We start from the raw sequence: 26,983 nt of genomic DNA, 5'->3' as shown, positions 1-26,983 counted from the left end.
GCAGGCCCTTTGACCTTTAAGTCTCTGGACTTCACCCCCATGAACAGTTTCCCAGATTTGCACTCTTGAGACCGAAAGCTGTTTGTAAATAGCTGTGTTCTCTCTAGAGCTGGTAGCAGTTTCTAGAGAGGGTATAAGAAAGCATGGTACTTTACTTTGCCACTGCTGCTCCTGTTTTAGCTGGGGCTTACAGTTCGGTGTCTGAGGCTGTGTGTTTTCAGTTTCATAAAACGTACACATCTGTAAAGGGTTTGGACTTGCTTATTCAAGGGGGTACCTCTTATACCCGTGCTCCAGAGAGCTGGGAGAGTGTCTGGACACTGATGCCCTCCCTGGCCCGGGTGGGAACTTGGACTAGGGTGTTCTCTCCTGTTTACCTTCTCCAGGCGTGGGGGAAAGGAAGGACCTTTCTAGATTCTTGGCCTCAATTCTTAAAACATTTCCATGCTGTGCTGGTTTAAATTTGGACCCCTCTTATCCACTCAAAGGCAGGGGCTATATATAAGAAGGGCGACGGTTGATGATTATGGTTGGAAAAACAAGGCAAGTGGTGTGTTTTAGAGCTAGGCAGAGGGACCTGGTATTGCTGGATGACCTCTGAGAGTGGTGTCTCGGTCCTAAAGCACATCTTTAACACTCCCGGGGATGTAGGACTGAGTGGTCCATTTTGGCAGGCGGCTGCCTGCGTTCCTGCTGAGCAGAAACTGCTCTCAGAAGAACTGCTTTTTCGATTGAACTTCATGGCCGATCGCTGGGCACCTGCTCCTGGCTGCTGAGTGGGGGGGGAGCGGCCGAAGGGGGAGCAGCTGAGCGGAGCGCAATTGCCGCCATGTGCTTGTTTATGGGAGCTGTCCCTTTAAGACAGTCCTCCTTTGTATGTGCTGGATGGAGCACATTTCAGCTCTGGGCTTCTGCCGACTGGTAAAATCTGCAGAGCAACATTTAAAGAAAGAAAGAAATGGAAGCTTCCCTTGTGTGGCTTTTCTATTCACAGCTGAGCACAATGGTCCCTTGTCCGCACTCTAATCCCCTCCCTTGAACTGGAACCCCTGCAAGGGACTGGGGAGGGACTGGACTGGCCCCCTTGCTGGAAGGGGGACACCTTGTAAATTAACCTTTGCAGGAGAGAATTCCCGAGGCCTCTAGACCCCCAGGCGCTCTGCTCCCCATCTTTTGTGCTTGGGCTGCTGCCTCCCTGGTTGCCATTCTTTTCGGGAGAAGGGGGCCTAGGCGGCTTCCTGGCACAGAAGCGTGGCTGCAGCGCGTGGCAGCCGGGGGAGGGGGGGAGTTGTTTGTTTCTCTGCCATCTGGCCCATCAGCCGAGCTTCTCCAGTTTAGCCCTCATGGCTTCGAGCGAAAGCCACGGCACTGGTACGTGCCCTTCCTGGAGCCCAGGCTGCTTTCCAGGCACGTGGGGAGTGGGGGGTGCGCGCAGCTGTGCCTTCCCTTCCTGCCCTGGCCGCGGCCTGCCCGATCCTGGGATCCTGGGGGTCGCTCACCCCTCTCCCTCTCCAGCCACGGTTTTGATTCTTTCTGCTGTTAGGTGAAGTGAAGCATTTTCTCCATGGCATTTACTTTCCTCCTGGGCAGTGCGAGTGAGGGCTTGAAGTGACGAGGTGACCTTACCTCCGTGAGTTTAAGCACGGGAGGTATGTGTGTTAGGGTGCTGGATTTTTCCTGGTCTCAGGGAAGAACTCTAGAAAGATGAGATGGAAACCTGCCCTTCTTTAAAAGAAGTTCTCAGATGGTTTGCTGAACCCTAAGGCAAGCAGCGCCGTGATTTAAGGTGGCTAAGGGTGGAATGCAGCGGGGGTTTAGAGATGCTGTGGTTAATGTCAGGAGGCCGCATCGAAGCCTTTGTGAATACACGTCTTGTTTATTCTCTCTGCAAATTAGCAAGCCGCTGCCTCCTCCTGACCACCAGGACGTAGAAGGCCTGTCTTTTCTAGGAACCATAGATGAACATTTTTATTTTTCATTTTAGAAGTGCATTGCTGGCACCTAGATGGCTCAGGTCCTGATCCTGGCGTCCTGGGCTCCCTGCTTCTCCCTCTCCCTCTGCCCGGCCCCACCTCAGGCTCTCTTGTGCGCACTCTCTGTCTTTCAGATAAATAAATAAAATCTTTTTTAAAAATTGCAGTAGTACCTTCGTGTATTTTTTTTAAAGCAAGTGTTCAAAGGACCCATCTCTCTATTCCCAGACCCATTCCCCAGAAGCAACCGCTGGTAATTAACTTTTTCTGGCTTTTATCTTCTGGTAGATGCTGCCAAGTGCATATTCATATTCTCATCCCACTGATGATTTTATCAAGTCGGAGATGGTCTCTTGACCTCTTCCACGTCACATCATTCTCCTCTTCACACTCTCACTGTCGATTTTTGATGGTTTATCAGTTTTTGGTTCCTTTGTTTTCACTTTCGGAACTTCCATACACATGTTTACAACTTCGTTTTCCTGTTCGTTGATCTTTTACCTCTGTCCCTGCTTTTGTAAGCAGGTGCCGTGGGGACACCCTCCACCCCCCGCCTTTCTGTTTGTTCCCTGGTTCTGGCCTTCACCATCGGTAAGGCATGATTGAGAGTAGCCTTCATGCTGCGTCTGCAGGTTGACTCTAGAAGTTGACAAGCGTGCACAGCACCCACAGGATGCACTTGCTGCTCAGCCTGGAGCTCTCTCGGGAGCCGTTCCCAGCACTGACCAGTGCACTCTGCTCTCTCGCCTCCCCCGAACGCTGCCGGCTGTGGCCGGCTCATGATGCCCTTCAGTTGTTGCTGTGTTCCCAGTGATCCTCTTTATTATGTTGAGAGAAGGCCCCGGGGTGCCTCCGCATATTATAAATACTTCTCCGTTGTCTTCCCATTCCTTCTCTAGGATGAGCTGCTTGCGGGTGGCCGGGCGGCTTCCTGTCCACGTGCAAGAGCGTGTGTGTTCTCCTCCGGCTCCCGAGGCTGCTCCTTCCCCGTCCTTATGCGCGCATCTTCCTCCTCCTGAACGAGCTAAACTTTGAGTCCTCCTGTGCCTGCAATGATTCTGTTTTGTCCTCCACAGTGACTGCGAATTAATTCTAGGGCCAAAGTCATTTTTATTTAGACCCTCGAAAGCCCCTCCTCTGTCTCCCAGTCTGCTGTTACACCGCCGCCTCCTTTCTCTTCCTGCTCATGGAGGCTTTAGGATCATCTTGAATCCTCCAACTTCTGAGTTTTTACAATGGCTGTTTTCCTGAGTGAGTCCATTTCTGCTTCTGTCTTCAGGTCTTTTTTGCTCTTTATTCTGCAGGTGCCTCACCTTTATCTTTTAACCCCTTTTTGATAGGGGGAGGCTGAGGGACAAAAATAGGCTTAATTTCCAGGAGTGTATTGTTTAACTGTCCCTTTTCCAGAGTGTTCTGTTCTTCTGAAGTTTTCTTTTGTTCTGCTCCAGGGTGGGTTTTCTGTTCCCTGCCTTGCTGGTTCTCATTTGGCCTGTAGGTTCTGCCATCTCTGTGGGTGTAAGAAAGACGCAGTGGACAGTAGGTTAAATGGGAGCTCCGTGTGTGGGGCGGGCCTCGTGTGTAGCGAGGCTCTGCTTTCGTCTGGCTGGGTGTGAACCGACTTTGCTGTAAGGGCGGTACCAGGTCTCCCGGCTCAGCTGCCCGCTCAGTGGTTTTGTTAGGCCGAGGGCACAGACATTCACAGTCTATGCTGTGTCAGGCACTGTGCCGGGCTCTGCAGACACGGCCGTGATGGGCACCCCAGGGCCCTGCGCCCGCAGAGTTTGCCTTCCAGAAGGAGGAGTTGGCACTCTGCTCTCTCTGTCCCAGAAGTTAGTTGAAATCTCTTCTGCCAGTGGGTCCTCTCCCTGGACGTTTCGATGTTGTAGGTTTATAGCTTTTAAAAAGTTCCTTTACCGTTTCCTGAATAGTATCTTGGCAGGTAGAGGATCGGCTGCAGTTCTGAATTTGTAACACAGAAACTAGATTGTGAATGACCTTCTCGAAGAATGGTCGTGTGTGAATGCTAACCTGGACCGGGTGGGTGCTGAGGTTCTCGAAAGAAAGCAACCACAGAGATTTCCCAATCTGGAATGAGAAACATTGGTTTCTCGGGGCACACAGCAAGTCTTGAGATGTAAATTTCCTACACGCTGGGTCTGTTTTTCATCACCCTCATTCCGAGGGCCTTAGTCTAGCCTCCGCTTGGGTAGGGACGCGTTGATCTGGTTAAGCTTCACAAGCACAGCCTGGTTACTCTCCCCCTTGGAACAGCTATTAAAAATGAACTTTTGCCTCAAATTTTCAAGACCATGTTATGTTAGAATGAATATTTGTCTCCTAGAACCTGAGGAAATTATTTCTTTTTTTAAGATTTTATTTATTTATTTGACAGAGAGACACAGCGAGAGAAGGAACACAAGCAGGGGGAGTGGGAGAGGGAGAAGCAGGCTTCCCGCCGAGCAGGGAGCCCGATGCGGGGCTCGATCCCAGGACCCTGGGATCATGACCTGAGCCAAAGGCAGATGCTTAACGACTGAGCCACCCAGGCGCCCCGAGGAAATTATTTCTTAAAGGGATCTTCCAGTCTTCATGGACTAGAAAATCTGCTCTGTGAAATCCAGAAAAACTGGAATAAACTCCTTTAAGTGTGTGTGCTTTTCTCAAGAATGGAGTCTGTATTGTTTCTCAGAGTGGCGTTCGCTCTAACTGGAGCTGACTTGTCACTGGCCCAGCGGTTCAGGCAGCCCTGGTGAGCGTTCCCTCGGAGTTCCCAGGGATGCGGCGAGGTCACTCTCAGAAGGTGACCTGGGCTGGCTTTCCGTCGTCCGCAGGAACCCTCCAGCCTCTGATGATGGTGCTTCCTACTGTAGGACTCAGAGCCTTAGTTAGGCTGGGACATTTCACAGCCACTGGGAAGAAAACGAAGGGTAAAATGATAGAAAATGTCAGGGGCTGTCACATGAAGAAGGTACATTTCTGGTACTGTTGTATATGGAGAAGATCGGGTCGTGATAGCAAATGCATTTTTTAGTGCATCTTGGGGAAGTTTAAAAGGCAGTTTTCTAGAGAAGGGTCAGGGGAACGCTGGGTAAAAAAAAGAAAAGTTAGGGGCACCTGGGTGGCTTAGTCGGTTGAGTGTCCAACTCTTGGTCTCGGCTCAGGTCTGGATCTCAGGGTTGTGGCTTCCAGCCCTGCGTTGGGCTCCATGCTGGGGGTGCAGCCTACTTAAAAAAAAAAGGCCAGCTTATCTAATGGAGGTGATTTACCTGTGGCTGTAGACATCATTGTCTGTTGTTTCTACCCTGTTGTTGTCTTCCATGATTTTTATGAAATATTTGGGGAAAGTAACTGGTCTCTGAATGCAGTAAAGTCTCAGTGTCACAGAAAGAGAGTTGTGGGTCCTGCGCTTTTAAGCAGAGCTGTTGTTCCAGGTCCATGCTGTCCAGTAGAAATGTAGTCTGAGCCATAAAATGCAGCGTTACTTTCTCGTAGCCCACGTGAGATCAATTAAAATAGTAAATTTTATTTATCAAGTAATGAGTTCAATGTGTAATCAATATAAAGTATTGTTAAGGAGATATTCTACCCTTTCGTATAAAGTCTGGCGTGTATTTTATACATATAGTCCACCTCAGTCTGGCTTAGTCATGTTCCAGGTGCTTAGTGGTCACCGTATCACGGTGCGGTTCTAACTCACGCAGGCCCCTGCTGAGTCTAGAAGCATCCTCGTGCTGCCCCTTCCGTCCAGCCACACCGGTGCCTTTTGCTTTTGCTTTTGCCCAGAAGGAAACAGGAGCCAACAGTTTGCAGCTCCCGTGAAGCCCCAGGCGGGCTCTGAGGCACCTTCTCTGGTGGACCCCGACCGTTCGGCAGCCCGCGGTGGCGTGTGCCTGCTTTACCGCCGATGACATGGGGCCCGGACGGGCTGACCTGTGTAAGGCACCCCTACGTGGGGTGTGGCGGGTTGGAGCCAGGATTTAACCCCGGGCTTTCCGGACACGAGTGCTTGTGTTCCCCTCTGACCGCGTGGCTTTGCCCAGCACGTTCAGAAGGGTCCTCTGAGGGAGCTGTTGTCCCAAGCCCCTGTTCCTGTAGGTGAGGAGGTGCAGCCTCGGAGGGGGACGTGTCTCGTGGTGAGAACTGTGACCGGGAGCTCAGTGACTCTGTTGTCAGGATGAGAGCTCATGAAAACATAGTCAGAAGCATGTAAAGCAGAGAGCAGAGTCTCCATAACCCAGTCCCTAGAGCCGAGCGCTCAGTTGGGGTATATCCTTCTAGATTTTTTTCTCTGTACGTGTCTAGTCTGTCCCCTCCCCCTCCAGAAATGGCACAAAAGTGTTCACGTTGTTTTGCAAGTACCACCCCCTCCCCACTTCAGGGAGTCGTGGAAGTGGTTCCGGTCAGGGGCGGGGGTCCAGTGAGGGGGCTGAGGCCACGAGACTCGGGCTCACCGGGGGCCTGAAGTGTCCCCGCTGTCAGGGCTGAAGATGGCCGGGGCTCGGCTGACAGTGCCCTCTTATCCCTGGCCAGCCTCATCTGACCTCAGGCTGCCTTTTCTCGCGTTTCCATGGCAAGTGCTCCTTCAGCGAGCTTTTCTCTGTGAGCAGGATGCTTTCTTCCTTTGCTGAAGCTGAGGGAGAATGGGGGCCAGAGCTGTCCCCATTTCCAAAATGGGCTTCTGGTTTCTTCCATGGCATCCTTGTCCTTTTGTGGTCTCTGGAGTCTGTTTATTTTTGGTGAGATAAAGCCTTCTTAGTAACTTTTCCCTCCTTTCTTGTAGTTCCCAGTGACCTGACTGTAGAGGAGCGTCAGGAACTGGAGAACATCCGGCGGAGAAAGCAGGAGCTACTGGCCGACATTCAGGTAGGAGGTCACAGCGGTGACACGTGTGGTGTGACAGGTGTCCTGTTCTACAAAGAGTCTCCTCGTGACATCTTCTGAGTTGACCCCAGCCCAGCTCTGAGCAGGGTGTAGTTCCTGACAGTCACCTTGGTTTCACCGGTGGGAAGAGGGAAGCTGAGGTTAGCTGGTTTGTGAAGCCCTCACCCAGCTGGTCACTTGTCAGGACGAGGTGACCTTAGGCCCGCTGACTCCCAAGCGGGCTTCTCACTGCCGAGTGGGGCATGGGTGAGGGCTCAGGTGCTTGGCACGTGGACTTCGGGTTAAGCTAGACCCACGTCCGGTCCTGGCTCTGCCTCTTCCCAGAGGAGCGATCTCAGATAAAAGGATTCTTTGAACTTCAGCTTCTTTAGCTGTGAGATAAGAATGAAAGCACCTGTTGATAGGTTGCTGTCAGGGTTAAATGAGGCCCTGTTCCTACGAGATGCTTCACCAGCGAGCGCTGTTTCATCAGTGTTTCTAAGATCCTTTGCGGAACTGCGAAGCCTTGTAGGACATAAGTCATAGAAGCCATTGGTTGGATTATTTTACCCTTGGGGCAGCAGATGTTATTCTTGTAGAATTCTTTGTAAAACATTTGGGAGCTTGGGGGTGGGGAGGGGAGGGAGGGGACATACCCTGGAACCCCAAAGCTGCAGAGTGTGGAAAGACTTGCTCCAGTGTTGGCTTCAGTATGATTTGATCATTTGCACTAATTCTTAGATTCCTATTTCACTGGTAAATGCTAGGAAATCTTAGCAGTTCTTCACTCAAACCCCCTTCACCGGGACTGTCCATTCGGAGGGTCTGCCACACCTGTGCGGTGGGGGAGGCAGGAGCTTGGGTTGGATGTTCCCGATGCCCGCCGCTGGGGGGCAGTGTTGGCCCAGCCCAAGCGCCTCTGGCCTGGCGGGCTGGGTGTGTGGGTCATTCATCCCGACTCTTCAAGCACACTCGCTTCGCAGGCTGCCGAGATGCTCTGACCGACCGATCGAGGCAGCCACCTTTCGGTGGGAAAATACGTATTTTACATAGTGTCTGTGATTATAAGCTTCCCTAGACAGTAAACTCCTTGACGTCAGGAGCTATCTTTTTCACCTGTGGATTCCCTGGAATGTGTACTATCTGGTAGGAGCCCAATAAATATTTGTCGAATAAATGAATTTTCCAAACGTTAAAGATTTTTTTTTCTGATTTGTCTTATTTTATTTGATTTTGGTTTATTTTATCTTGTTTTTGGATGGAGGGAGTTATGGGAGCTGTTAGAGGGGCTCCTCTCCCTTGCTTCGGCCCCTCCTGGTAATTCTGGACTGTCTGTTTTGTAGAGGCTCAAGGATGAGATAGCAGAGGTAGCTAATGAAATTGAAAACCTCGGGTCCACAGAGGAAAGGTGAGTCCGTCCAGCCGGCTGCTGGGTGGTGCGGCTGCGACCTCGCCGAGCACCGGCCTATGCTTGCGGCCTGTGAACGGAGGGAGCACTTTCTGTCCTCGGTCCCTAGCAAGCACACACGTCACCATGTTTTCTGTCCTCCCCGCTTCAGTGCAGGGGCTCCAGCAGGTGAGGGCCTCTCACGTTATTGCGGATGTTGAACCAGAGAACTCCGAAGGCCCCCCAAACCTGAAACAGCCCTGAAATGACTGTGCGAACTGGTGTTTCTTCCCTCTGCCATCCACTGTGTTTGCGTTGTAGTTTGTGCTTTTCCTTTGTGTCAAGGAAAAGCTTAATGCTGCTCGCACCAGTTTTGAAGGCTGGAGCGCCCAGCTGTGTCTGGGTGCAGCTGGGGGCTCGCTCGTGCCTCCCGTACGCTTGGGAGCAGAGCGTGGACATGGGCATTATAGGGCAACGTGACGGGGACTATTCGCAGGGTACCGGCATGAAGCATCAGCGACCTCCAGAGTTTAGTTTTGAATGGGGTTCCCAGACCGTTTTCTAAGTACTTAATGCACTAACTGGGCTGTTTCTAGCTCACTACATGTCTGTATTTTTCTAAGCCTAAGTCCCCAGTCTGGCTTCCTAAGACCATTTGAGTTTGTTATTTTAAGTGGGTGTGGGCGGTGCCATTAGAGATTAGTGAAGCTGCGCGGTCTACGGAAAATGGCCAGCTCATCACTTCCAGGCTTTCTGTTGTCAGTTTGGGATTATAGCTTTCTTAACTTTACACTTAAAAAAATTGTAGCTTTAAAGCAATGGTTACATTGGAGTTTATCAGAATTTAAAACTTCTGCTCTTAAAGATACTATGAAAAGAAACAGGTGAGCCACAGACAAGGAGAAGCATTTGCAGTAGTGTGTCTGAAAAAGGGCCGGTATCCAGAATATCTAGGTGAAGAGCACATGCAACTCGGTGATAAGAAGACAGCCCAGAACTAAGAGTGGGCCTGGGGTCCGTGGTGTCGGTGAGCCGGCGTCCTCGTCATGTGCCGGCAGCACTTACGACCTTCTCGAGTTGCGTGGCCCCACCTGCAGGCCACTGGCACGCTGGCTGGCGGGCACAGGGAGGGCAGCCTGTCGCTCACGCAGCACACCCTCGCTGGGTGGTAAAAGTGTTCTAAACCCGGTCATGGTGATGGCTGCACAACTTCGTAAGCTTACTAAAAATCGTTCAGATGTACCATTAAAATGGGTCTATTGTGTGATACGTACATGATACCTGGATAAAGTTTTTTTAAAAAGTCATGTTAAAAGAAAAGCCCTGGGGTAGAAGGAACAAATGGATGTGGGGCTGGGGTTAGGATTTCAGCTGACCTTCCACGCGTAGGCTAAGTATTCCCACGCTCTCCTGATAGTGCTTTCGAGACCCCCTACAAGTCCGTGGGTGCAGGTGGGAATGACATTCGTCTCTCCCAGCCTCCCGACTGCCTGGAGGACTGACATGGCTGTGTTGGTTGCTTTTCAGGAAAAACATGCAGAGGAACAAACAGGTAGCCATGGGCAGGAAAAAGTTTAACATGGACCCTAAAAAGGTGAGTGAGAGGGTGCTGCCGGAGCCCTCGGCTCTAAGATGGGGTGGCTGCGGCCTCAGCTAGAGCCCGGGGCTGTCCGTCACAGCTCCGGCCCTTCCGTAGAGCACACGTCCATTGTCACGTCCTCAGCCCCGGCTCCCCAGCTGGGACTCCCCTGACCCTGCATGTCCGTTGCCAAGTATTTATTAGATACTCCTGTGTGTCTAGATTCCCACATCCGTCCTTCCTCTGCCCTTTCCCCTCCTTCCTAGAGGTTTCCAGGGTGAGTGTCATTGGCATCCTTGTTGTGTCTTCTAGGGGATACAGTTCTTAATAGAGAATGACCTGCTGAAGAATACTTGTGAGGACATTGCCCAGTTCTTGTACAAAGGGGAAGGCCTCAACAAAACCGCCATTGGTGACTACCTGGGGGAGAGGTAAGGCCTAGGGGGACGCCAGTGGCAGAGCGGCTTGGTCAGGAGTGCCAGCATGCTCCCCGTCCCCGAAGAGAGCTCTGTCCTGAAGCGGCTGAGTGCAGGGGAACAGTGGCTGGTGTTACGGAGGCATGGGGACAGAGGGACGTGGGCTTCTTCCTCACTGGGTGTGGAGGCGGCGGGACCGCGGGCCTCAGCAGGGAAAGATCCTGGCTGGGGCTGGACGGCTTGGATTCTCAGGCTCGGTGTCTGACTTCCGCTCCCCTCCCCCATCTTTTGTTTTTCCTGCTAGAGACGAGTTTAATATCCAGGTTCTTCATGCATTTGTGGAGTTACATGAGTTCACTGACCTTAACCTTGTCCAGGCGCTACGGTGAGTGCGTTTGGGGAGGGCACCCTGGAAGGTGGGAGAGGCCGGTCTCTGAGGCTGCGTCTGTCCTGTGTGGCGTTTTGGTGAAAGGATATTTTGGGGGCTCTACTGGACATCCTGAAGAGCCTGTGACCGAGAGGGTTGGATGATTAAAGAGAACAGAATGACACCGCGTCCTGAAGGCAAATTTTGCAAAACTCTTCTTCATGCATTTCATTTGGGAAATTTCATTGGGAAATTGGTGAATGTTTACATTTTGAAATTTTTTCTAATTTTCAGTTTAGAAGGCCCTTTAATCCCCTGCCCTAGAATAAGAAGTCAGTAGCTGTTCACTTCATCTCAGAAGGAGAGTAAATTTTCTTTTTTTACTAAATCTTTTTTTTTTTTTTAAAGATTTTATTTATTTATCTGAGACAGAGAGAATGAGAGAGACAGAGAGCACATGAGAGGGGGGAGGGTCAGAGGGAGAAGCAGGCTCCCTGCCGAGCAGGGAGCCCGATACGGGACTCGATCCAGGGACTCCAGGATCATGACCTGAGCCGAAGGCAGTCGCTTAACCAACTGAGCCACCCAGGCGCCCCTAAATCTTTTTTTTTTAAGATTTATTTATTTGAGAGAGAGAGTGCACACTCATGCACACACACGTGCAAAGGCAGGGGAGGGGCGGTGGGAGCGGGAATGAGAATCCCAAGCAGACTCCACTGAGTGTGGTGCCCTAGGTGGGACTCCATCTTGTGACCCATGAGCCAAAACCAAGGTGCCCAACCGACTGAACCAGCCGGGTGCCCCCATTTTTACTAAATCTTTTGAGACACTGCTCCTCAGTGACCTCGCTGCTAGGGGTGTCAACAGCATCAACTTTTGTGTTGCTGTTTGGGTAGGTGAAAGTAAAGCACAGTGAGACTTATTGGCCATGGGTCTCTCTTTGACTTAAACGGATCAATTGTGAATATTCTGATAGAAAAATTTTCTCTTTTTCTGCCACCTGATCTTGTTTTCCGGAGATGGGAGCTCATTAACCTGAGCACTATTTCTATTTCAGTCTTGTGTATTCATCTGAGGGGGAGAACCATTCTCTTATACAGGAAAATCTTAATTTTTCACGTTTTCTTAAATACTTTACCTTTGACTAAGAGAACCGTGATGTAGAACTGTAAGCTTGCACCTGCTCTCAGAGCTGTGGGAAAAGAAGCCCCATGCCAGTGGGTCCCCTTTTGCCCTTTTGTATTAAAACCCATGGAAGCTTAGCACCCGTTCCCGGAGAAGTGAGCGGTGCCTCCAAGCCCCAGCCCCGTGACACACCTGTCCTCCCCACTTAGGCAGTTCCTGTGGAGCTTCCGGCTGCCGGGGGAGGCCCAGAAGATTGACCGGATGATGGAGGCGTTTGCCCAGCGCTATTGCCAGTGTAATATTGGGGTGTTCCAGTCCACAGGTAGGGCAGCCGCATGCCCCGCTGACAGCCGGCCTTTCACACGAGTCTTTCTGGGCACTAGGTAGTTTCCAAAACAACAGGGCCTAGGTTCATGCCAAGAACATTGAGTTAAATGGTAGCTATGATAGTAAAAAGTTGGGAATGTTCCAGAAGTCCAGGGAGTAGGAATAAGGGGGTGGGAATGTAAGTTGGAGTAGCTGAGACGTAGGCAATGTGCACCTATTAAAAGTCATGTTCTTCGTCTCTGTGGCTCACTTATCTTGTAAGTGGAAGTTTGGTAAGTACAGCTTAGGAAGTGCAGTCAGTAATACTGTAATCATGCTGCGTGGTGACGGGTGGTGAGCACATTTACGGTGGGGAGCGCGGAGTGACCCAAAATGTTCTTGAGTCTACGTGCACGCGCACACACTTGTGTGTCTGCTATACTCCAATTTTATGAAAGAATTTAAAAAATAAAAATTATGTGTTTAAAAAGAGGCTTTATTGACATGGGAAAAATGCTAATAAGGTTAGCAGAAAAGCAGGATTCAAAACTATGTATCTGTTTTGATTCCAATTTTGTTAAGAATATGCATCTGTGAGCTACATTTGTGATGTGCCGCACATTTGTGTAATAAAGCAAAGTAAGTTGTTACCAGGTAGTGGGATTATAGGTATTTTGTATTTTCTTTTTTATACATTGTGTTGTTTTTCAGATTGAGGTGTGGGTGTATGTGGTCTCCTTTTGCAATCTGAAATATAATCAGGCTTAAGTCTTGAACACTTGATGCACTTTGTGCCTTGCTCTTTTTAGTTTGCAGTATATAGCTTTCATTTGGAGGGCATCGAGACCTGTGGATTTGTCTCCTTCTTTTGAGAGCATGGCTTTTCGTCTTGATTTCATCAGACGTTTCTTGGTCCTTCCGGGGGGATGTTTCTGATCCTCTCTCTGCTTTTCTCTTTAGACACTTGTTACGTCCTCTCGTTTGCCATCATCATGTTGAACACCAGCCTGCACAACCCCAATGTCAAAGATAAGCCCACTGTGGAGAGGTTCATCGCCATGAATCGCGGCATCAACGATGGGGGAGACCTGCCTGAGGAGCTGCTCCGGGTGAGCTCGCTCTAAGCCAGAAGATGGTAAACTCGGGACAGGAGAGAGACATATGCTCCACTGAGTGTCTGCTCATAAAACGCATTTAACTATGTGACTTCCATTAAGAAATTGGTAGTGAGGCCCAGCGGGGGAATCAGGAGGGGAAAGTGGCTTATAAGTCTGAAACTAAAAGCGTGAGTGCAAGTCAGGCTGCTTTCTTTTCTTTCTTAATTATCCATTAGGTGCCTTATTTATTTTGTCTCTGAGAGCTGCCTGAAGGCAGAACTGGTCATGTTCTTCTGTTCCCAGTGCCTGACAAATGCATGGCACATAACCGATGCTTATTGAATGAATGAAGAGAAAGGGGGGGGGTGAAGAGATATTTCTAGAACCAGAGACATGCAGTGTCATCTTTTATCCCAGAATCTGTATGAGAGCATAAAAAACGAACCCTTTAAAATCCCAGAAGATGATGGGAATGACCTCACTCACACTTTCTTCAACCCAGACCGGGAAGGCTGGCTATTGAAACTTGGTAAGTAATGCACTCTCGGTTAGGGCTCCTGGCACAGAAACTGAGAAAGAAAGGATGTGTGCGTGCACTCGCACGTACATGCACTGTGGGAGAGTGGGGGTTGGTTATAGGAGGCACTATGGAGAGACTTTGGTATGAACTGCTAGTGTTCTGACGAGATCCATCTCCGGAAAGGAAGTGAATGCACAGTCAGTGCCCCCTTGGGATATAGAGATAGTGTTGGGTACAGATTCGCTCTGCATAAATACTGCTCCCATGGGTTTGCGCTCCACATTTTTACTCTGGAATTGATTGGCCAGGTTTTGTTTCAAGGCAGTTCCCGGAGAACCTGGTCCCTTTCCTTTTTCTGCCCTCTTCGTCCCGGGGAGGGTGGCCAGCCGTGTCCATCTCTCTACTTCCCATCACACAGATTTGTATCTGGTGCTCCCGCCTCCCCCACCCCAGTGCATCATCACTTCCTGCTGCATCTGGCTCCCCACAGGCAGAATGCATGGCAAACCTGAGCCTTTGGCTGCAATGCGACCCACAGCGCTCTTACTCATTCTCGGGCAGTGGTCCCCCCCCCCCCGCCCCCCCAACCTCCTTTCCAATCCAGATCAGCCACTGTAATGATTTTGTTTATTCAGAAAAAAATTTTAAAAATATTCCTCTTCCCTCGGCCAAAAGTGAGGTTATGTTGCTGAGATTTGTGGTCATGCCTGGAGGTGATAGAGTAACCAAGAGGAAAAGTAGGGTTTTCGTGACATTTGTGCCCGGATGTGATTATTTCATTAATTGTTCCAGAACACTGAGAGAGCCCCTGGACATAATGAGCACCCTTTTGGCCCTGAGGGGATACATTCCTCTGTTTTCTTCGGCCTTGGCCTTTTGATGCATGGGGTTCCCTCATCACCAGGAGGTACTTGTTAGAATGATCCCCCTCTACCATTTCGGTTACTAGGCCTGGTGAAGTTAGAAGTCATTCCTCTCTTGGCGATGACTGAAACCTCTGGGAAGTGCTGAAATGGAGTCTGTTTTAATTTCTGATGAGTTCAGGTAGCAGTAGGATTTATATGTCCTTTACAAAGCATATCCCAAGTCCTTGTGTTTCTATATAATGACTTAATTCATGAATTCTCCTTAAAGCCCCACTTCCCCAATGGGAGTTTTGACTTAGCTCTTGAGTTGGTCAACATTTCTCAGGCCTTTAAGCCAGTAGAATCCTTGAAGTGAAGGGTTCTAAAATTGCTAACCCCAGAGCCAGCCAGCCTGCCCTGCACCTTTCCTGCCAGGTGGATCGAGCTGAAAGCAAAACCACTGGAAATTTAAAAAGTACATCCAAGTTTAGATTTACTTCCCCTCCAGTGAAATTTGTTTAAATGCTAATGCTGAGTGTTAGCTTTGACAGCCCAGATGCTAAAATTAGAACAGTGCAGAGATTATCTTGGCTCTCGTACCAGGATGACATGTAAATTCATGAGGCATCCCATATTTTTAAAAGGAAAAAAAAATTAACAAAATGTGGGACTTGTTTTTAGGTCATTGCATTACCTTTTCTAAAGCTCCTCCAAACCCCTAACCATACTGTGTTTTCATCGTAGCCACTTAGGATCACCCCTGTGTACTTACGTGCTGCAGAAGGCAGGCTTCTGGCCATCTGCATTTGTGTGTGTATGTCCGTGTATGCATATAGCCGTAAGAATGTGTATTCTTGTGTGCACACATACGTACGTATGTATTCATGGGAATATGTGTGTGCATTCTTAGACACACCTTAAAAACTGACAGCCATCTGCAGAAAGACATTAAATTTTCCCCCAAATTTTCCTCTCTTAGCTCTGGATTCTGGATAGGCCAATAAACATTAGCTTTGTGAGCATGGATCTGCAGCATATTTGGGGCCAGGTTTTCGGGAGTGCCGCAGAGCCCGCCTTCACCGGGTGGTGTGTGGCAGGTGAAACGGGCTCCCCCATTCACATGCCATACAGTGGCGTTCGCCCCGCTTAGTGATTTTATGTTTGGCTTCCCCAGGGCAGATGTGAATGACTAATACATTGCACTTTAAGATTAAGGAGTTTGGTTTAATTTCTTTGTTTTAATTTTCTTTTCTCCCTCATTTGTATGTTTCCATGATTTTGGCTCTCCTTTTCCTTGCCCCAAACTCCAGGAGGTATGTAATCCCCCCAACCTGCTCGCTCGCTCTGCCAAGGCCACTGTACTTGCTGCAGCGTTTTCTTATTTTGTTATTTTTGGTTATTTTGTTTTTTAATTGCTGGTGGTAGTGTTACTGCTGCTTCTAACTTATTGTACAGTCCCTAGGGAACTGGTCAGGATCAGGGGTCCATGTTTTTTCCCTTTAGGACTAGTGCGTAGTGCATCAGACAGCTAGGCACCAGGTCGTGGGGTAATTTAAACTTCACTGAATGCGGTAACGCAAGAAAACATACTAAGAGTGGGTTTATAAAAACAGAGAAAGATTGGCCAGGCATAATCTGTATGTGTTGCATTCAAATTGACCACACCTGTGAATTACAGTAATTTCTGAAGAGGAGGAAGAGAAGGAGGGTCTGACTTCCCAGCGCCACGTGCTTCTAATATGTCCTGATCAGAAAGCACGCCAGGACAAGAAGTAAATGGGACAGCTTGGGACCTTTGCCTTTGCATGAAGCGGGGAAGTGGCATCTCCTAAACTCAAAGGATGCCAAGTTTGGGAGGAAAAAAAAAGACAAAGACCAAAAGCCCGCCCCGGAAGTCCTAGGTATTAGGGGAGGGCGTTACGACCTCAGCTCCGTATTCCATGTTCTGTTTTGTTTTTCTCCCTCCTCTTTTTCAGTGAATATTGTTAAAAACCCAAAATTGGCCTCTTAGTTATGTTGTTGGTATCTCCTGTCCATTTGCTGATTTGGGGGTTATGTGTTCCTGGAGGAGGAGCTCCTCAGGCGTGTGCTGCTGCGTTACCTGAGCAGAGAGCTGCACGCAGAGAAGAGCCCCAGTGCCCACAGTCGTTAGCACGTTCTGGGGACTTGGCGGTGCCAGGGAAGTCGGCGCCTGGCCTTCGCATCGGGGGTGGGAGGTGTCCTGTGAGTTCCACAGGGACTGTCCTAGGTGCGCGCATTGGTCTGTCTGCTTGTTTCATGTCTGTTTCTTTCAACATGGAAATGCTCCCCCCGGACCGCCGTTCTCACGGCAGAGGTCCCTGTAACACAGCCAGTTGTCAGCGGGAGTCATCAAGCTTTCGTAATCAGGGAGGGGATCTTTCCAGCTTTGCTTTCGAGATTTCCTTCCACCTTCTTCTTTTTCGCATCTGACCCCTCCTCCATGACCTCCTAAGCCCTGAGGGCCCCCGGGTGGTCCTGCGGGGGGGAGCGCATGGGAGTCAGCATGGGTTGAGGTGTCCTGTGTCCCTAGCCCTGCGTGGGGATGAAGGCCCAAGAGGTAGAAGAGCTGATTTCTCAAGGCTCTGAAGTGGGGGCGGGGGGGGGTTCCTTTTTATAACATATTGGCTCCAGTTCTAAATATATTCCTTGTCTTCTTTTCCTTCCTCATTTGTTTTGATCCTGCCCAGCCTTTCCCATTTTCTACATGCATGTCATATTTCCATCTGTGGTTTTTTTCTTAATTCATGCCCTAGGGCCTTAGGGACCAGAGGCACACGCTCACATAAACTGGCAAATTGCTGCTGGTGGGGGCCGGTCCTAGCACAGGGCCCCTGCGGGTGGGCAGCGTGTGCGTGCTGGCAGCAAAGGCCTCTGTACCCTGGGTCTGTGCAATTCATGATCGATCACTTAGCCTCCCCGAGACTTCAGGCCTCCACACAGAGCCATAAAAGGGAGTGGAAAGCCCAACCGGCCTCCTGCTCGATGCCGGGACCAGCGCTGGGTGCGCCCTCTCCGTAATGTTACGTGCACGCTCCAGCCATGGCGTCCCGTCAGGAGACCCGGGGTGAGCACATGGCAGCACGCCCGTGCTCTCGGCTCAGCTGCCTGTGCTGAGGGACGAGGGAGAAAGCATGACTAACTAAGGTCATACCAGCTCTGCACCCCATGGTGGAGATCAGACAAGTGATAATCCCTGGAGGTTAAGTCTTAGCAAGAAGAGCATATACTGTCGAGGCAGTAAGAAGTGCGTACAGAATGACATGCATATCATAACACGGGAAGGCCTTTGCATGACTTCTGTGTGGCTCATGTTCGGAAAGCTGCCCCTTGCCCCGATGTAAACAGACGAAGACAGGGTTTGGCTCACAGCTGTGCAGGGGGCAGGAGGAGGCTTCACTGAAACAGCCCACAGCCAAGCCTCCCTCCCCAGTGTCCTGAGCATAGCCTCACGGCCCCAGCGTTGCTGCTTCACCAGGGAGGTGGTGGGGGCCTTTGGGGCTCACAGCCACCACCATCCGTGCTCCTTTGGCCCGCGACCCCTCCCCTAGCTCATCGTGTTCAGAGCTCAGGTGAGAAGTCCAGGCTTGGAAAACCTCCTGAGCGCTTCTTCTGCTCACTGGTGGGTTCCTCCCCGATGCAGGAACTCCGCCTTGTCTCATCCAGGACTCCGGGGAAACTTCATTTGTAGGACACTGGCCCAGGGTCTGAAAGCCAGTATAGAAATTCACTATAATCAGGAAGGTGGGGTAGAGGGGGAAACCACAGGGATTTGGGTTCCACGTTCCGGGAAAACTCTAGATTTGATTGTGAAGGGGTTAACATGTCTGATGAACCCCTGCATATGTATGTGCCCTGGGCTGGGCGCCCTCACAGTGCCCTGGGACCGGGGCTGCCCGTCTCCCCTCTTTTTCTTCCATTGGCCCATTTCCACCACACCAACAGCTGCTGGCACCGCTCCAGCCCAGTCAGATGTGCATTGCGTGTCCTCATTGCCCGGGGTGCCCTCCCCTGCGCCATGCTCTCATCCCACTGTCCTGAGTTCATCTCCAGGTGCCACCTGACTTGCTTGCTCTGCTTGTACCACAGACTTTCACTCTGTGAAAGGTGCTTCTGTTTTGGCTCTGTGTCTTGTTACCGATGTAAACTTTGCCATGGTCTCAGTGTTCTCTGGGTGCCCTGCCCCTCGCTTCCTCCTCCCTCGTGCTCTCTGAGGGGGGGGTTCTGTGTTATGGAGCTGCACGGACCAGTTGGCTCCTGTCCGACATGCATCTCTGTTTGCTCTGCAGGTGGCAGGGTCAAGACTTGGAAGAGACGCTGGTTTATTCTGACTGACAACTGCCTTTACTACTTTGAATATACGACGGTGAGCATCTGCTGGTCCACCGTGGGACTGAGGGCGGGCCAGGCCTCCGTGTATGCACGACTCCAGTCAGATGTGCTTAGAGGAGGCCCTGCGGAGGGCTGGGAGGAGACTTGAGGTGAACAGGAGGAGCTAGGACAGACCCCAGAGTCAGGGACCCTGGAGATCATGTGGGCATCCTGCCAAAGGCGTGGTGGCTGGCGGCCGCTCTGGACTGGGGCAAGAGAAGCCTGGCCAGGAGAAGGCAGCAGCCCGGCATTACACACGGCATTAGAGATGGGGTTTAGAGCCGAGCTGGAAAGAGTGGACGTGGGTCAGGTGCCAAGAAAGAGTCTGTGACCCCTTGAAAGGGGGATGAAAATCACCATGTGGAGTATTCAGGTTTTCTGCATTTGGGAGAAGCAGCCCAGGGGTGAAAGACGTAATAGAGGAGAAGGAAGTTAAGTGAAATGGAGGAAGTTGGGAATTACCTGGAGTTTGAAGTTTTCTTCAACCATGGAAGTTCTGTTGGTTTTCAGCGGGAATGGAGTCACGACACAGATAGGTGTTACATGTAAGTCTCTTTCATAATAAGCGCCTGTGAGAATAAAACTGATAAGTAAGACCTTTATCGAAGCTCCCTCTGGTGCAGCGCCCAGCAAGCCTGGCCAGCCGGGCTCACACTAGCTGCTCACCTGTCACTTGATCCTTTCTCGCGTCTCCGTTCTGCTCCGTTCTGCTCGGCAGCGTGGGGCTCAGGTCTTCACTGAGTAAAGGTCATGGATCCTACTGAGACCGTGGAGATTCGGAAGGATCGTGTCCGATGCGTGTAGACGCGTGTAGAGCATGGTGGGACTTGGATGATAAGTGAGAGTCCGGGATGTAAGCCTCGGTAGGAACCAGGACACTGGCATGTGCCTGGGTGAGGTGGCCGTCGTCTGTGGCGCTCCGTCATCTTGGACGCTGTGCAGATGTAGCTTCTCACGCAGGGAGTGGGGATCACTCGCTGCCACGGGCTGCTCATTGTGACGCTCAGTAATTTTCCTGCTGTTCGCCCCCAGAGTGCCACTGTCAACAGCTGAGTACGTTCCTTTCTGTCCCCTCCCACCCCCGCCTGGCCCATAGTTTGCCTTTTTCTCAAAGATACCTAGACTGGTGGCATCTTTAAAGTCTCCTTGGGATTTTTTCACTATGCTTTGGATTAAAACGAAACATACACAGACATCTAAGCAATATGCCCTGAGTTTGGGAGTGGGCTCAGTGGTGATGTGTGCGATTCCAGAACGCCGTGGTTCTTCCCGATTCTGACTGTGGGGGCATCGCCTGAATCCACACTCCCTTCAGTGGCGTTGTCTTGGGCCACAGGCATCAGAGAATGTGTCTCTGCAGACGCGGGGGCCCCAGAGTTAGGACGGTAGGCAGAGTTTCCACACACAGGCACCTAACACAGTGCGGGCAATCCAGGGGCAGGAGGGGGCGCTGGCAGCCCGGGAAGGAAGGGCGACCACTACCTCTGTGCAGCGCAGCCACCGAAAGCAGGGACAGAGGCCACGGCCTGGGGGCGCCGAGCGGAGGGGAGCCCTGCCCCGCGGAGCCCCACCGCCTCCTCATTGCCCTGCATCCAGGAGACACTAACAGGGCAGGGCTTTTGCCCTCTTCCTGTTGGCGAGCAGTACCCTGTCTGCCGCTGGGTAGGAACTGCGAAGCGGGAAGGTGAGAAAGTGGGCCTCATTTCCTGCAGCGGCAGTGAGGGCTCCGGGCTGTGAACTCAGTGGGAGAGCTGTCCACGGGGTGCGCCTGCCAGCAGCCCACCCACCCCCACACAGGACGGCCGCGGTCCCAGCGGGGAGCCCGAGCACGGCAAGTGTTTGAGCCGGCCCTGCCCTCCGCTCACCACTCTCTCCTGAGACCATGGAAGGGGCCAGAACACAAGCGTGATGTATGTAGACTGTAACTGATGTATGACTTATGTAATAATAAGTAAAAACTGTAAGGAGTGGAACAGATTACCCAAGAATAAAATCACCGTCCTAGAGGAAAGGTTTGGAACAGTCACAGAGATCGCATCTGAAAAAGACAAATATGAAAACGATTAGGGGAGAGGTAACCAGTTGTGGAGGACTGAGAAAGATGATCCCAGTACTGGAGAATCCGCACCTGCGTGTTCAAAGATACCATTGATTACGGGACTATTCCCTGAAAAGGAGAGGAACCTGCATCTGCAAATGGAGAGAGCACAGTGCTGCAGGAACATTTGTTGTAGGGAGCGTGGTGCCGGGGCTTAGCCCAGCTACCCTGGTGGCCTTGGAACGAAGTCTTGGGCTGTTGTGTGGCTGGATGTCCCGGAGACGGAGGTGTGAGGTGTGTGTGTGTGGTGGCCTTTGCTGGGATGGGAAGCGCTGGAGGAGGGCCGTGGGGGCGAGGGCATGGCAGATCTGCTCTGCTCTGTTCTGGACAGGGGGACGATGGGGCAGGAGGTAATGAGGACACACACACACACACCACAGTCCCAGGCGTTGAGGGCACAGAGCACGGCACCCGGACCGAGGCCAGGGCTTTCTGGGGTTGCCGACCCTGGAACAGAGGCTGAAGAGATGTGTACGGGAGCCAGGCAGAGAAGCGAGGTGGTTTTCTGTGTGAGAGAGGCTGCCGTGCTCCCTGCTGGAGGGCCTCCCGTGGGCTCCTCTGGGACACATCCCCTCTTTCAGGACACGTGCCGAGACTCCCCTGGGCATCCTCCTTGCAGAGGCCCCCAGTTACAGGGATTCGTGTACCCATACACTTCCTGGCCCTCTTCTGATTTTAGAACCTAGGGTGTGGGCCCTAGAGCTGATTTGTGAGCTCGAGGTCAGGGGAGAAGAGCAGAAGGGCCCAGGTGACGTGTGGGTGAGGAACGCGGTGGACTGCGTGCTCCTGACCCCGCGGTGAGGTCTTTCTCTCTGCAACTGTTCTGCAGGACAAGGAGCCCCGTGGGATTATCCCTTTAGAGAATCTGAGTATCCGGGAGGTAGAGGACTCCAAAAAGCCAGTAAGTATGTGGGGTACGGGAGAGGACAGAAGGGAGGGGGGGTAGCAGTTCTTTGAAAACGACTGAAATTGCCAAGATTTACTTAAAACTGAAAAGTAGTGTCATGCCTGATTTTAAAATGATCGCTCGTGTTGAAGCCAGAGATGAGGCTGTAATGACAGGTGCTTCCATGTCACATGCGGACAGTCCCATGAGGGATGGAATTGTCCCTCCTTAAGAGGCCGTAGCAGGCGCTGTGACTGGGCTGCTCGTGTCAGGACCTTCGGCACCTTACAAATACCTCCCCTTTGTTCGGAATGTGCCAGTGCTGCGGGGTGGGCTCTGGAAGGCGTCCGTGTGACCTACGGCGCTCCGTGTTTCCGGAGTGTTGTTGGGAGTGGAGCGGGCATGCACCTGCTGCTGTCTCTGCTAATCAGGCTTATTGACATACAGCCTCATTCTCCACGATTCCACCACGAGGCTCCTCTTCACAGGAAAACACATACTGCCTGTGCTTCATGGAGGTCGGAAGGAAGAGTCTTTTGAGGAAGAAACTGACATTTTTTGTTCTTGGTCGGCAGCTTTCTCAGATCTTTGACACCCTCTCCCTCTCTCTTGTGATTCTCAGAACTGCTTTGAGCTTTATATCCCCGACAATAAAGACCAAGTCATCAAGGCCTGTAAGACGGAGGCAGACGGGCGGGTCGTGGAAGGGAACCACACCGTGTACCGGATCTCAGCCCCGACGCCTGAGGAGAAGGAGGAGTGGATTAAATGCATCAAGTAGGTGGCGGATGAGACGTGGCTGTGCTTTCACCCGACCAGGGCTCTCACCTCTCAGATAGGGACCGTTTCAGCCGTTGGGTGCGCCGCCCGCCCCTCTCCTTGGCTCCCACCTGAGATCCTCAGGGCAGTCTGACTGGAATTCCCAGACTACTTTTCGGTGGATCCTTAGATGCATGACCGTGACCGCACGTTTATGAGAGCGTCTCGGGTCTAGGCTTCCCGGAGTGCTCCTGGCGGCCCAGGGAGGGCGGGTGCCTTCCAGCCCCAGGTGCGGTTGGTTCACCTGGTCGGCCCACGTCTTAGGAAGCAGGCCTCATGGTCAGGACGGCAGCTTGGCGGAGATAGTAATCCTAATGTTTTATCATTTCCGGGGAGACTTGTACCATTTACAGGTGAGGAAACTGCCCAGAGTCACAGGATAGACCCCCACCATTGACCGCTGTGCTTTGGGGAGGCTGAGGGTCTGAGAGGGGGAAAAGTATTCTCAGGCTTCCACGGGCGTAGACGGAGCCACAGGCCCAGGGCTTGGCACCTCCTGCTCAGCTGAGCGGCACAGCGCGAGGGTGATGACAGGCTAGAGCTTCCCCCCCCCCCCCCCCCGGACTTTCCAGAGCCTGTCCAGATGGCCATCACCCCTGCGGGCATGGCCTGGCTGCTTGTCTCGGTGGCAGTTTGTTCTGAGAGCGTGTGACTTCCCCGGAGGCCAGGGAGGCCGCCCTGACCCGGTGATCTGAGGCCCTGCGGCCCTGCATTCCCCCTGTGACGGGCGCACTCCCGCCCTGGCCACGGCCTGCTCCTGAGGGGGAGCGCTCGAGTTTCGGGTTGTTTTGGTATCGCCGCTGAAGCCGGTGCAGGGTCTGGCCAGGGTTAAACAGCAAACAGATGACTGAACAAAGACACGTGATGGGCTCCACGGGAGTCTGCTTGGAAGTCCTACAGTGAAGAGTCGGGCCGGGCAGGAGCACGTGGGTTTGGGGTGAGGCCACCCGGTGCTGAGTTCCCTCCTGCCAGACCCTTGGCCTCCTTGGAGACTGGCACTCCCCCTGCCCCTTTGGTGTGATGGGGATAGCTCCCAGGACGTTTTGGGGTGAGACATGGTCATGTGGTGACTCTGGCAGCTCCTCTCCTCGATGTGAGCCCTCTGACCCTCATCCCATGGACGAGGCTGCACTGTGTCCCTGTCAATACCAGTAATGAGACTCCAGAGCCCGCCACGCATGACATGTGGGAAGCGCTGACTCACTCTGTTGTACACCGTGTGGTAACTAAGGAATGGAAAGGAAAACTTTAAAGGCCTCCACTGAGGTCTGGGCATCCTGGCCAGCAAGTGACCCTCATCCATGTGCCCTGCACTCTTTTTTTACCATATGTTTTTTAAAAAAACACTTAACTCTTTCGTCCTTATGAAATGTATTTTTAGCGTATGGTTTGAAGGAAAGGATGTAACTTTCTTCTCTCGGGTGAATAGCTGGTTAGCCAGTCTCAGGCACACTCTCCAGTTTCCGCACGCTTGTGTGTGCGCAGGGTCCCGTCTGGGCTCTGCTGTGTCTCCCTGGAGTGGTGCGTGGCCGTGCGCAGCCTTCCCCACGCGCTGTTCTGTGGTTTTGTCCGTGGCTGTGCGTTTTGTCTTCCACGTGGTCTGTATTCCTACAGCCAGAACCACCGGGTGCTCTTGAAGGTCGCATTTGGAGCCGTCCAGTCCTTGAGCGAGGGTGCGCACTGGCCTCCCCCGGCTGGCTCGGGTCCTGGCTGGGCCCCGGTGCTGCCTCATTACTGGGCAGAATTTGCACACCGTGTTTATGCGCTTCGGGTAGCATGTCCTCACCCTTCACCGCAGCCTGGGAAACATGGTCATCCCCATTTTACAGATGAGGACACTGAAGCACAGCAAGGCGAATTAAATTGTTCAGAGCCACAGAGGTGCTGCTGGTCTTCAGAGCTGAGCCTTGTGACTCCACAAGACGCACTCCTGATGGCCATGCAGCGCTCTGCTTCAGCATCCTTGGCTCTCGAGACTGAAACTGAGGCCTTTGTGGCAAGGTCCCCTTGGGACAGGTGCCAGGGACTGTCGGTTCTAGCTGCCCCAGGGAGCTGTGGAGATGCTTCCCGGGGACCTGTCACCTCTGGTGAATAGGCCCCAGTGTGCTTGCAGGGCCTGTCATTCCCCTGGTCAGGCGCAGAGCCAGTGGTCAGCTGGGATCGCGGGCACTTCGAGTGTGGCCGCTCTGGAAGAGCTTCAGTGCGCTCGCGGCACCATGTGCTGGGCGGTTGGGAAGAACAGGTGCACGGGAGTGGCCCTGCTGTCACCGTCCCATGCTGGGGCCTCTGGGGGAGTGCCAGGGCACATGCAAGCTCCTTCCCTGCCGGGCCGTGGACACAGAACGGGCCTGGCCGGCCACACCCCGAGGCCCCGTGACAGCGTGGACGGCCCGCGTGTGGCCTCGGTCATTGAGTCGGTGCGTGCGCGGGACGCAGAGGCTGCGTGGTTACAGACCGTGGCGGCCGTCAGAGCGCTGGGTGCCATGGATTGTGTGGCGCTCGCTGTCATTGTGGATCGAAGTAGCACGTTTGTCTTTTGGGCTAGAATACGATAAGAGTGTGTAATACTCTGTTCCTAAACCTAAATCCACTATTAGGTAGAAACAGAATTATCTCGTCACACGTACCTCTTCTGAGGCTCGTCCCTTAAGTCATGTGTGGACACGGTGAATATTGACGCACTGACTCGGCCTCTGCCGTGCCGGGGGCGGGGGCGGGGGGCACGGTGCTGCCGGCGAGTGCCTGCACGGGCTGTCTCCTGGGCCATTCCTCAGTCTGTTCTGTTTTCTCCCCTCCGTGCATCCAGAGCAGCCATCAGCAGGGACCCTTTCTACGAGATGCTGGCCGCGAGGAAGAAGAAGGTCTCCTCCACGAAGAGACACTGAGTCTGCCCAGCGAGCGGTGCCGGCGTGCGAGGCGTGCGAGGCCCCGGGTCCTTCCTCCCGTCCCCCCCGCAGATGGGCGGCGGGCTGCCGAGCAGGGCTGTCCCCTGCTGCACATCACCCCGAATTCCTAGAGACTGGCTTCCGCTTTGCTATCTGTTTTTAAGTGGGAGAAGGGTAGGAGTTCGCACGGGGGAGAGGGAACAGAGCCCCCGCCAGCACATCAGCCTCCGTGCAAGTCTCCCGCTCAGCAGGTCTGATAGCAGAGCTCGAAGCCAGCTGTTTACCTCTTGGTTATTTCCCTGTGAAGAAGCCTTCAACCCTGCACCGTAAATACACCCATCGATATATTATTCTGTGTTAAGAAAAAAGTGGAATGGAAGAGAAGCCACATACTATAAAGATATATTTTTGTTTTTTAAAGAGAGAAAAAGATAAAGTAGAGCCCTTCCGAGGCATTCTGCCCGGTCCGGGGTGGAGGCTCCCCGGGCAGCCGCCGAGGGTGTCCTCCCCACCCGCCGCCCCAGCCCACTGGCGGGAGCCGGCTTCTCAGCAGCCCGAGGGCGCGGGCGGTGGGACGGGCGGGCGGGCAGCAGCCACCCCTTCTCAGTTCCAAGTGTCGGGGGCGCAGAGGGGAGAAGGGAATCGCTGGACGGTCACTGTTTTTCAGAGTTCCTCCTTGTTGGGCTTTAAACTGCAAAGTCAGCATTTTCCTTTGAGCTAAGTACCCCGGAACCAAAACTGTGAGGACGGCAGTCCCCGCCGAGGTTCGGGACGGCCTGTTTCTTACGTGGTTCTTCCTCCTCCCCCAGAGCTGCAGTCCTCGTTTTAGAGGAAGGAGCAGGTCTTACTGATCACCTTAGGTCTTCAGCTTTTTCCGCCTCGACTCGGGACCCGACCTGGACTACTGTTGCCCATTTCGGGGGGGGGGGGGGGGGGGCCTTCATCTCCCCGGCAGGGGCAGGCGGAGCACCAGGGGGACAGGGCCGGCCTCGTGTCCTTCCCTCCCCTGCAGGCCTGCGTGCGCTGGCCTCGCCCTCCCAACTTACTGTGTGAAGGGAGCCGCGGAACGCAGCGTCCTCCTGCTCTTCTCTCAGGGACTCTCGGGCCGCTCCTGCCGCTCGCCCCGGCCGGCCCGGGCCACCCCGGCACTCCCACATGGCCTCACGGAAGAAGGCGAAGAGCCGCCGGTCTTCTGGGGCAGCGGGAGCCCCGTTCCTCCGACTCCATTAGGGCAGGCGGGCATCTCTGCAGATGGCCTTTGTGCAAGGGCGTGATTGGGGGTGCAGGCGGGGGGGACTTTTGGGGGTCCCCTTCACACCGGTCCTCCCTCGAGTGGCTTCGGGCCTATTCGCGCCGGAGCTCCTAAGGGGATGGGGGAGGTCTGGGCCCGCTGGGGCCCCACCGCCGGCCGCGTCCCCTGCACTGGTTCTC

The 26,983-nt window shown here is 52.8% G+C and overlaps 1 protein-coding gene and 1 non-coding gene across 3 annotated transcripts in view; both read left to right on the top strand.

The window, feature by feature from the left end:
• CYTH1 (cytohesin 1) overlaps positions 1–26,473 on the top strand; it is a 41,000-nt gene extending 14,527 nt beyond the window's left edge. Inside the window, exons 2-13 of one of the 2 annotated variants that reach the window (XM_021680940.1) lie at positions 6,754–6,836; positions 8,177–8,241; positions 9,748–9,814; positions 10,112–10,230; positions 10,520–10,600; positions 11,917–12,029; positions 12,974–13,122; positions 13,528–13,639; positions 18,783–18,859; positions 21,792–21,863; positions 22,471–22,625; positions 25,474–26,473. In XM_021680940.1, the coding sequence (XP_021536615.1) occupies positions 6,754–6,836; positions 8,177–8,241; positions 9,748–9,814; positions 10,112–10,230; positions 10,520–10,600; positions 11,917–12,029; positions 12,974–13,122; positions 13,528–13,639; positions 18,783–18,859; positions 21,792–21,863; positions 22,471–22,625; positions 25,474–25,552 (1,172 nt within the window). In that variant the 3' untranslated portion in view covers positions 25,553–26,473. Of the gene's footprint in view, positions 1–6,753; positions 6,837–8,176; positions 8,242–9,747; positions 9,815–10,111; positions 10,231–10,519; positions 10,601–11,916; positions 12,030–12,973; positions 13,123–13,527; positions 13,641–18,780; positions 18,860–21,791; positions 21,864–22,470; positions 22,626–25,473 lie in introns of both variants that reach the window. The other variant, XM_021680943.1, reaches the window with a different exon arrangement.
• On the top strand, positions 15,011–15,114 carry LOC123326768. The gene has a single exon (XR_006541311.1). It is a non-coding gene; the product is annotated as a U6 spliceosomal RNA (small nuclear RNA).
• Positions 26,474–26,983: the final 510 nt, after the last annotated feature.

Source organism: Neomonachus schauinslandi, chromosome 15, assembly GCF_002201575.2.
Source record: "Neomonachus schauinslandi chromosome 15, ASM220157v2, whole genome shotgun sequence".
NCBI lineage: Eukaryota > Metazoa > Chordata > Mammalia > Carnivora > Phocidae > Neomonachus > Neomonachus schauinslandi.
This window is presented reverse-complemented; position numbering and strand designations above follow the sequence as displayed.